Source organism: Pteronotus mesoamericanus, unplaced genomic scaffold (assembly GCF_021234165.1).
Source record: "Pteronotus mesoamericanus isolate MK-2021 breed Mesoamerican mustached bat unplaced genomic scaffold, CSHL_Meso_final contig_1193, whole genome shotgun sequence".
Classification (NCBI taxonomy): Eukaryota; Metazoa; Chordata; class Mammalia; order Chiroptera; family Mormoopidae; genus Pteronotus; species Pteronotus mesoamericanus.
The window spans coordinates 2,333,423-2,343,242 of record NW_026555039.1 but is presented as its reverse complement, the minus strand read 5'-3'; the positions used below and the strand labels follow the sequence as shown (position 1 = coordinate 2,343,242).

The 9,820-nt window shown below is 69.2% G+C and overlaps 1 protein-coding gene across 2 annotated transcripts; it reads left to right on the top strand.

Annotated features, from left to right (window-relative positions):
* Positions 1-4,076: 4,076 nt before the first annotated feature.
* TNFRSF14 (TNF receptor superfamily member 14) lies at positions 4,077-9,820 on the top strand. 2 transcript variants are annotated; one of them, XM_054584025.1, is made up of 8 exons: positions 4,077-4,233; positions 5,345-5,453; positions 5,901-6,026; positions 7,088-7,243; positions 7,326-7,416; positions 8,239-8,381; positions 9,117-9,148; positions 9,435-9,820. In XM_054584025.1, the coding sequence occupies exons 1-8, from the start codon at positions 4,165-4,167 to the stop codon at positions 9,510-9,512; spliced, it is 804 nt and encodes a 267-aa protein (XP_054440000.1). In that variant the 5' UTR covers positions 4,077-4,164; the 3' UTR covers positions 9,513-9,820. The 2 variants fall into 2 exon arrangements, with proteins under 2 accessions (XP_054440000.1, XP_054439993.1); XM_054584018.1 differs by having other exon boundaries at positions 9,375-9,820.

Genomic DNA, 9,820 nt, shown 5'->3' with positions numbered 1-9,820 from the left:
CCCGAGCCCTGACCTCTGTGCCCATGATGTGACAAGCCTGGCACACTCGGCGCGGGCGCCCCTGCCCCGCCGCTGGGGCCCCCGTGGGCATCCCTGTGCCGCCTGCTCTCAGGACCCCGAGGTCCAGGTCGCCACATTTCTGAAAAGGTTGACTCAGCTTCTCCGTTTCTAGCTTCTGTGTTGCTCCGTCAGGGGTGGGAGGGCGCCAATTCCCTTTCGGTGAACCCTTAGGTTGTTTCCAGCCTTGCCTGTGCCGAGAAGGCCGGGGCCCACATTCCCGGGTGTGCAGCTGAGTGTGTTTACAGCGCATCGCTCCTCAGTGGGACTTCCTGCACTGTCCCTGGGTGAAAGGGCCAGGGACCGCAAACTCTTGCTCTTTGCTTCCGAACCGCTTTCCCGCAAGGCTGTCCCGCGTCCAGTCGGCCCGCTGCGCTCCCTGCCAGCGGCCTGGCTGAGCTCGCCGTCACAGCCCCTGGGCGCTTCTCTCCCGGTCCTGTCTCCTGTGTGTCTTCATGGGTCTGGCCCCCGTGCCTCCCTCTCTCCTGGCCAGCCCTGCCATTTTCCCTGCCCTTGCCCATTCCCAGACTCCTTCCCCAGCTTGGCCGGTGGCCTCTGGGCACGGCTGCCGCCTTGTGGGCAGGAGGCTCCGATGCCCCCAGGCACCGCGCTGCAGGGGCTGCTGGTCTCCCTGGGTGCCAGGTCCGCTCAGAAGGCCGGGAGAGCCTGGGCCTCCAGCAGATGCCAGAAGTTTCCTCTTGAGCTGAAACAAGGGCGGCGGCAGCTCTGAGCGGGGACTAGGTGCTGGAAGTCCTGGCCAGGGCCAGGTGCCGGCGAGCGCAGGACCCGCAGGGGGCACCCTGTTTCTGGGGCCTCGGGAGCTGTCAGGAGGAGCCAGTGGCCAGGAAGAACGGTGTGCGGGGCTCCGAGGGGAGGAAGAGCCAGAACCCCAGGGACACCAAGGGGCTCGTGTAGCTGAGGCGAGGGGGTGGGGGCCCAGGGCGTGTCGGAAGGGGGCAAGGGGGTCAGCTCACATTGGAAAAGGCCCCCAGCGGCTGCCCAGTTCCGGGTGACACCGGCCCCTTTCTTGACCCAAGGAAACACCACGGAGGCTGCCCTGGCCTCTGGCTTTCCCTCGGCTTCCGCAGTTGAGGGAGAGTGTTGCGAAACACTGTTCACAGGGTATTCTACAAAAGGGCCACTTTGTCAATGTACGACCAGGATGCTTGCGCAAGAATTATTCTCCAGGCGCCCGTCCTCCGTGGGGACCCTGTCGGGCAACGTCTTATGATCACCGCGGGATCCACTGTGACCCCGTGACAATCATAGGACCACGGACCTCACCCTCATCCCGCAGCCCACAGCCACGGGAACCCACGGGGCGTACCGCTTCTCCTTCTGGTCGCCGCCCCGGGCCCGAGCTCCAATCGCGAACTGCCACTTGCTCGGCCTCTGCTGAGATCAGCGCTCCTGTCAGTGACGCCGACCCTGGAGGACTGGTGATAGCGGGCCGTGGACTCGGGCTGCCCGAGGGGAGGGCGTGGCCTGCAAGGTGTCCGGAGGGGGCGGGGAGGCGCGGCTGCAGGGGGCGCCGACCCCTCGGCCGAGGTGTGTGCCCTGCAGGGATGCTGAGGCATGGAACACGACTGCCCCCCAGAGTCCTGGTGTGGGGGGGGGCTTTTCCCGTGGTGGGGAGATTGCGGTGGTGGTGTGGGGGTGGGGAGCGCTGGAGCCCCCTAAGCTTCGGGCTCTGGAAGGACGTCTGAGTGAGCGACTGCACCCCGGTCTGCGAGGAGGAGCCGGTCTGGGCGCCGTGGAGCCCTGGGTGCCCGCCCCCGTCCTGCTCCCAGGAGCAGGCTCAGGTTAGAGCAGGCACCTGCCCGCTGGCCGTCCTCTGACCCCTGTCCCCCGGGACCCCCACTCCCCTCCCTGCTGTCCCCTGGCCTCTCTGTCCACCTCTACCCCACGTCACGAGACCTGGAGACCGAGCCTGGAAGGCGCGGCAGCCCTGGGCATCACCGGAGTTGGCCTGTCCCCGTGTCCTGCCGGGCCTCCCCTTTGCTTCTCCTCTGTCCGCCGGGGCGGCTCCTCATCCAGCTCCGGCCGCTCTGTTCACCTTCCGCCCCCGCCTGACAGCTGCACAGGAGTTCCCATGTACGGTTCCCGGGACGGGGGGGACAGCGGCCAGCGGGGGCCCCACCTCTGAGCACGCGAAGCCCTGCCCCCCAGCCAAGTGCCCAGGCTCCCCTCCCCGGGGTCCCCAGAGATGAAATTCAAGAGCGACTCTGAGGATCTTGGTCCCCGGAGGGCCCCAGCTCAGGCTGGCCCGGGAGTCCGGCCATCGGCTGCAGGAGGGGCGGCCCCTGGGTCTGGTGAGGGCCTGATAAGGACCCTCCCTGGGCCCGTGAAGCAGGCCACCCGCATCCAGGGCCTGATTAGACCGAAGCCACCACACGTCATCAGCTCTGCGACCTCTCCGGCAAAGGAAGCGCGTGAGCCGGGGACAGGCGGCTCACGTGGGACGTGGCAGCCGAACGGCGGGGGGCACAGCCCCGTGACTCCCTGTCGGTCAGAGGGCCAGGGCTGGTGGTGGGGCTGCCTCTCCGGCACCCCGCCTGCCTCTCAGGTGTGTGGGGGCCTCGCGCCCCAGGCCTGCCCGCACGAGCCCAGCCCTGGGGGCGGCCCTGGCGCGGGGAAGGCTGGGCGGCGGGAGAGCCCCTTCAAGACGGGTTGGGCCCTGGGCAGGGGTCGCCCAGGGGAGGCTCTGGGCCAAGCTGTGTCTCTGTCTTTCTCTTCTTTTTTTAATTGTTGTTCAAGGACAGTGGTCTCTGCCTTCACCCACCACTGCCTGCCAACCCCCCCCCCCCCCCCCAGTGCTCAGTCCCACCTGCTGTGGCTTCGTCCATGGCCCTTTGTACTTGCGTCTCGGCGACCCTCGCCCCCGTCCCCGGTGCCCGCCTCCCTCTCCCCTCCCCTCCGCTCACTGTCAGTGCGTCCTTTATCTCCGTGTCCCTGGTTCTGTTGTGCTAGTTTTGTTGGCTGGGCTCCGCGATTAGGTGAGATCAGATGGCATCTGTCCCTGTGTCTCTCGCCGTCTGCCTCGTCCCCCTGGGCGCAATGCCCTCCACACCCGTCCACCCTGTCGCCAAGGGTGGGAGCTCCTTCTTTCTCTCTGCCGCGTAGTGTTCCGTTGCGCCGATGTGCCGCGGTGTCTTGATCCGCTCACCTGCCGATGGGCACTCGGGCTGTTTCCAGCGCTTGCCTGTTGGGCATGGGGCGGCCACTGGGGCACACAGATTCTTCTGAACTGCTGTTCGACACGGTGGGGCGCTTCGCGAACTTGCGAGTCCCCCCGGCACGGGGACCGTGCTCACCGTCCCCTTATCGTTCCAGCTTCGGTGCATGTGTTGCCGCAGCGAGCGCCGTGTCTGTCTCTGAGCCTCTGTATCCCCGGCTGTGAAAAGCGGGCAGGAATACCCAGCCCCGCCCCCTCCAGGGACAGATGGGACAGGGCATGCTCAGGGCGGGAGCCCCCTGGGCGCTCAAGGGTGACACCGTGCCCCTCCCGCCCACGGGGGCGCCAGCCTCCGGTGTTTGGGGAGCGCGCCCACGTGAGAGCTGAGCTCCAGAAGCTGCCGGTGAACAGGGTGCCGGTGGCCCAGGCACGGGTGGGCACCGGCAGCCCAGAGGACTCCAGCTAGTGGGGAAGCTGCAGATCAGCCCCCTGGGGCGCGAGGCGACAGGGGACGTGGAGAGGCCCTTTGGGGAGGTGCCCACTTGTACTGGGAACTCGAGGAGGCTGCAAGTGGACAGGAGAGGGGTTTGGGGAAGTTCTCAGTCTGGCTGGGGGCTCCCTCGCGAGGGGGTGGGAGCATGTGGGGGGAGGCTGAGCCAAGTCCCGCGGCCCCGCCCCCCGCCCCTGGCCCCCTGCCCCCCCCCCGCCCGCCCCCCGCCCCTGTGGCTCCCTCCCTTCCCCACCTCCAGCCATCCTCCTTCCAGCCTCTCAGCCTGGACGGCTGAAGAGGAGGAAATTGTTGGGGCAGATAATCGCACAACTCTTTCACTTTCTCTTTCAGCAATTGCACAAGGAAGGGAGGTCATGTCGTTGTTTCTGCTGGCAGCTGTCCCGAGACAGACGTCGGGGCATGAGGGTCCTTGAGGAAGAACATGGAGCCTCTACAAGCCTGGGGGCCGCCCCCCTGGAGCCTGGCGCCCATGGCTGACGCCCTGAGTCTCGTGAGTCCCCCCCGAGCCCCTCTCCTCTGTGCTACTCTCCCCAGAGCCCCAGTGCTGCCCTGAGCCCTGTTCCTGTTCCCCTGGTGCTCCTTGTCACACGGGACGTAGCCCGCCAGCAGCCCACGTCTCTTGGGCTACCCCAGCTTCCGAGGCTGAGTCCCCTCACCACCAGGACTGGGGGACTCAGGCAGGGAAGCAACACCCCCATCCTGGGAACTCTCCTCAGTGGACGCCCTCCCGCCGCCTTATTCAGGAGCTAGAGGCGATCCCTCCCATTCCTCCCTCTCCTGACCCCACGGCGGGGAGGGGGAAGCCGGCTGTGACCAGTGTCCAGGAAGGAGCGAGGGGTGGGGGGAGGTGTTGCCGGTTGCGGGGGTGGTGACTCATGGCAGCCCTGTCCCGGGAGATAAAATCGACCATTTCCACACGGACGGGGAGGATGCCGCCTGCGTTGGCACCTGGCTTATGTGGACATAAACTGGAGTGTTGTTTTTTTTTTAAAAAAAGGCTTGCTTGTTTACTCGTACACGGATGGGGAGGGCAGGAGAGACGGGAAAGAGGAGCGTGCGGGGCCTCACGCGCCCCCTGCTGGGGACCTGGCCCGCGGCCCAGGCATGTGCTCCTCCGACATTTGCACTAGTTCCCACACTGGGCTGGGCGGCCGGGGCCCCTCCCCCCTCCCGACCCCTTGTGTGGTTTGCACATCAGCCCAGTGGTCAGCGCTCAGGACGACCCCCCCATGGCCGACGCCCCACGCAGCCTATGCCCTGGCGCTGACCGGCGGCTCCCCGGGGCCCGCGGGCCCAGCACAGACAAGGCTGCAGGAGGCCTGGAGGTGCTTCAGGCCAGAGGAGTGCTGGCCGTGCCAGGGTGGGGGGCCCGCCTTGGTGAGCAGAGGGGCAGAGGCCAGAGTCGGGGCGGCCCCCCCCGCTCTCTGGGCCATCTGCGCTCGAGGTACAGCCCCCTGAGCCGGTGCTGGGCCCTCTGGGATCAGGTCATCCCTGCGGGCGCTGCCCACGCCGGTGGCTGGAGCCAGCTTCCCGGGCTCTGAGGCTGAGGCTCTGGGGGCCTGGGCGGTGCCCCGCTCCAGCGTCCCTTCCGTCTCCCACAGGCCTTGGTCCTCGTTTTCCTGGGATGCCCCCGCTGCGCCCTGGCGATGACCTTGTGCAAACAGGACGAGTACCCGGTGGGAGGCTCCTGTTGCCCCAAGTGCAGCCCAGGTGGGTGCAGCCCTTAGGTGGGGGCCGTTCCGGGGGCCTCCGCGTCCGGGGCGGGGGCCCGGGGGGCCATTCTGGCCCCACCGCTGGCCTGGAGCCCCTCCGTTCCCAGCACCCAGCATCATGGGAGGATGAAGCCCCAGGGAGGGGCAGGAGAGGGGGCGGGGGGCTCGAGCCCCAGGGCGCCCCCCTACCAGCGCTACCTTACTCCCCGAGGCCCTCTGCTCACTGCACAGGGGCGCGGGCTCGCGGGTAGCCGGCCCATTTATGGCCAGAAGCCTGGGGCTGAGAGCCGGCCCACATCCTTCCAGAAAGTGCTCACTTCTCCCAAATGGGCTCAGTGAGGCCTGGGGCACAGCCCAGCTGCCTTTGAGCCCTGTGGGAGGTGTCACACCTGCCCGCGCGCCCGAGGGCCGTCCCCGCGCTCACAGTGTGGGCTCTGGGCTGCAGGTTACCGGGTGAAGCAGGCCTGCGAGGAACACAGGGTCACCCTGTGCGTGCCCTGCACCGCGGGGACCTACACTGCCCACCTCAATGGCCTCCAGGAGTGTCTGCAGTGTCGCGTCTGTGACCGAGGTGAGGACGCGGGCCCAGCCACTGCCGAGCCGAGCCCCCGAACCCGAAGGTCCCAGCACACGCAGGGCTGCGGGGCCCGGGCTGCCCAGGGCCAGGCCCCCCACATCTGCCGGGAGCACTCCCTGCCGGGGATCCTTCGGGGACCCTCAGGCCCACGGCCACACCTGCCTCACGCCCGAGAGGGGCCTGCCATCCGACCACCTGGGCCCTCCAGAGCATCACAAGGGCCCCGCTGGGGGGCTGGTCTCAGGATCCCGAACCCCCGCGCCCACCCTGGGGACCCCCAGGCTTTGCCGGGGACCCTGGGCCTTCTTCCTGCCCAGGGCCGGTGGCCCACGGAGGGGGCTGGGCCCGGGGGAAGGTGGGGAGAAGGGAGGGGGCCATATGTTTTCGGGGCCCTGAGGTGGGGGGGCCGTGCCGCACCCCTGATGCCCCGAGAGCGCGCCTGTCCGGCTGGCTGAGCTAGGGGCAGAGGGCCCGCAGGCTGCCCCTCAGGAGGGTGCCCGCCCCCTCCGCGGGCTGAAGGGCTCCCTCGGTCCCCCCACTGGCGCCCCAGCAGCATGGGAGGCAGGTCGCGGGCCTGGCGGAGGGGCCGTCTCCCGGGGGGATGGCACGGGGCTGGGACTGGTGTCGGGGTGTGACCCATCACGGACCGGGTCTCACTTTCCACCCGGGGCCAGGCTGGGAGGTCCTCGTGCCTGAAAGACGCCCGGCCCCCCGTTGAGGAGCGCCTTCCGCCCTGGCCCCTGCCACCGGCCTTTCCCTGCCGCGGCCGGCCTGGGCCCTGGGACCCCTTTGGGGCCCTCCCCCGCCCCCCCCCCCGCGAAGGCGGCCCCTCCCAGCAGTACGTTTTGGCGGAGCCCGGGGTTTGCCTGGCCGGGTGCCGGCGGGGAGCCGAGCGCCGTGGGGAGCCGAGCGGGGCTGGGGTCCTGCCCGTGCGCCCTGGAGCCCCCAGCCGGCAGGCGCTCTCCAGCCCTCAGCGTGGTCCCCTCCCGCGACGGGCCCTCGCCACCGCCCACGGCAGGCCCTGCCGCGCTCTGAGCTCCTTCTCCGGGGTCCAGACATGGGCCAGGTGACCAGGAAGGAGTGCTCCAGAACGGCGGACACCGTGTGCGGCTGCGCCCACGGCCACTTCTGCGTGTCGCACGACGGGGATGAGTGTGCTGTGTGCAGTCCCCACAGTGTCTGCCGGCCAGGCCAGAGGGTGCGGGGCGCAGGTGAGTCCCTCCCCTCCGAAGGGACAGGCCCGGGCAAGGGGTCGGGGCCCCGAGGAGCCCTGCCGACAGGCTCGTTTCTCAGGCTCCGAGCAGCAGGACACGGTGTGTGAGGACTGCCCGCCCGGCACCTTCTCTCCCAACGGGACCCTGGCGGACTGTCTGCCTTGGACCCAGTAGGTGACTCCGGGGTGGCCTGGGAAGGGGCTTCCCGGTGCTCCCCCGGGAGGTCGGGGCGCTGGCGCAGCAGACACGGGGCCCTCCCTGGCCGCACCTGCTTCAGGCAGGGGCCTCCCGCCGCCTGTCGCGGTCCCTGAGAACCCACGTCGGGGTTTCCAAGCCCTGGCACCAGGGGTGCCGCTGCGCCCAGGGACCCGAAACCCTGGGGCGGGGGCTGTCCCCGGCTCAGGCGGAGGGGCGTCCCTGCCGTCCTGGGGAGGCGTGGGAGGGGCTGTCACTGGGAGGCACCCACGGCCCCTGGCAGCAGAGGCCCGGAATGCCGATTCCCGGGTCCCGCCTCTGACCTGGGGGCTCAGGGTCCCTGGAGGGAGGCTGCGGTGACCAGGGATCTGCCCGAAGGGAGGGGACCGGGGGTCCTCGGTCTCCACCCTGCCCTTCTCCTTCTCGTCCCACTCCCTCAGTCTGTCCCTTTGCCTGTGGCCCTGGCTTTGGCCGGGGTCCATCACTGACACCAGCTCTGTCCCCACCTCTGTCATCTCCGTCGCTGTCCCTCCCTCCTGTGGAGCAACCCTGTTCCCCCGCTCTCCCGCCACTTCTTCCCGCACCCCCAGCCCGGCTCCCCGTAGCTGCGGGACGTGGAGAGTCAGGCCGACCTGCGGCCGCCCCCCGAGCCGTTCCCTCACCGGCGCCCCGGCCGCGACCTTCGCCTCTGCCTCTGCCCGCCCGGCCGAGGGCAGGGCGCTCGCGGGTCCTGCCAGGCACAGGCCACCGAGGGGCCCGTGCCTGCTGCCCCACGGCCCCACCGTTCCATCCCCAAGGTGCAGCGGCCTGTTTGAGAAGCAGGCAAAGCCTGGGACCAACAGCAGAGATGTCACCTGCTCCTCCTGGCCACTTTGGCTGCTCATGTCGATCGCTGTCGTCTGTGTGCTAGTCATGTGCGTGGTCCTCATGTGGCGGTATGGTAAGCAACGGCCCTGGTCCTGTGGCGGCGCAGGGCCCCGAGCTCCCGTTGCGACTCTCCCTGGCTTTGTTTTTAAACTGGGGGAGGGTGGCAGGGCCAGTGGGACCTCCTCTCTCAGGAGCCCTGTCCCAGTCTGGTGCCTGGGCACCGCCTTGGGCCAGGAGCTCCGTCTGCCCTCAGGCGACAGAGGGGCACGGGATGGGCCGGGAGCCCCCAGGGCCCTTCGTTCCTCCCTCCGGTCCCCCCCGTCACCGCCGTCGCCCGCGCCCAGGGCCCCTGTCCCGCCTCGGAGCCGCAGCCGCAGCCGCAGCCGTGGGGGGAGCGGGCGCCAAGCAGCGACGGGCAGAGGGGGAGCGGGGCCGGCGCCGGGGCCGCGCTCCCGTCTCTGCTGTGTCCTGTGTCCTCGCCCGGGGGTGTCAGGGCTGCAGGCTCCGAGCAGCTGCGCAGGGGCCTTCCGTGGGGCGCCCGGCCCTCTGTGCTCAGCCCGCTCCCTGGCCGATGGTCACACTGGGCTGAGGTAGGGCCCGGGTTTGGCGGCTGGGACGTGGCCGGGCACCCTGTCTTTTCACCTGTCGTGGACCCCCAGGGGCAGGCGGGGCGAGGAGCCTCCTCCACACAGGTCTTTCCGGCCCGTGTGAGGCTCGGTGTTGCGGGGAAAGGGCAGGGTGGAAACCTGGACTCTAGGTGCCCCCAGCGTCGTGGCTCCTCCCTGACCCACGTGTCTCTGTTTGGCAGGAGGACCTGCCCAAACCAGATGGTTTCCTCAGGTAGAGTAGCTTGTGCCCATAAGCCCACACGGGTGGGGACGGTGCCGGCTGGGTGGGTCCCAGTTCCCTGCGGGGCCCAGCCCTCAGGGGGCAGGAGCTGACTCGGGAGGCGGGAACCCACGTCCTCCCCTCGGAGACCCCCGGGGCGGACCCTGAGCACCCAGGCCCCGGGGCGTGGGTGGGGGCGGGGTGGCCAGAGGGTCGTCATGCTGAATGTACCTTGCAGGACAAAGGACAGCAGGCAGAAGGGGACCCCCAAGCTCTCCTAACCTTGGTGGCCCCCCAGGTCCCGCCAGACGTCACCACGGTGGCCGTGGAGGAGACGGACACGTCCCCTAAGAGAGACCAAACAGCTGATAAATGACCTCAAGGTGCAGTCATCTCAGACATTCCCAAGGGCCTGCGGAGGCTGCTGGCTCTGGAGGACCAAGCGTGGGCTCCGTGGAGCCTCTGGGACCCACTCCCGGGAGGCTGAGCCTGCACCACGCAGAGGAAAACACCCCTCGGGGGCTTTTCGGGGACCGTGCTTGCTTTTCCATCAAACTCATGAGGGCCATGAGCCGTCCCCTCGCCGATGTACCGAGAGGACGCGCCCACAGTACATTCTTGGAGCCCCACACCCGACCCCAGCCCCGGGAGCCTCAGCTGCTCAGCTGCAGGGTAGCGCGTGGG

What these genes read in the sequence shown, in the direction of transcription:
- TNFRSF14 (XM_054584018.1), top strand. Translation starts at nt 4,165, where the DNA reads ATGGAGCCTCTACAAGCCTGGGGGCCGCCCCCCTGGAGCCTGGCGCCC. An exon ending in TTGCCCCAAGTGCAGCCCAG is followed by an intron (nt 5,454 to 5,900) that starts GTGGGTGCAGCC and finishes TCTGGGCTGCAG; the next exon opens with GTTACCGGGTGAAGCAGGCC. An exon ending in AAACCAGATGGTTTCCTCAG is followed by an intron (nt 9,149 to 9,374) that starts GTAGAGTAGCTT and finishes TGTACCTTGCAG; the next exon opens with GACAAAGGACAGCAGGCAGA.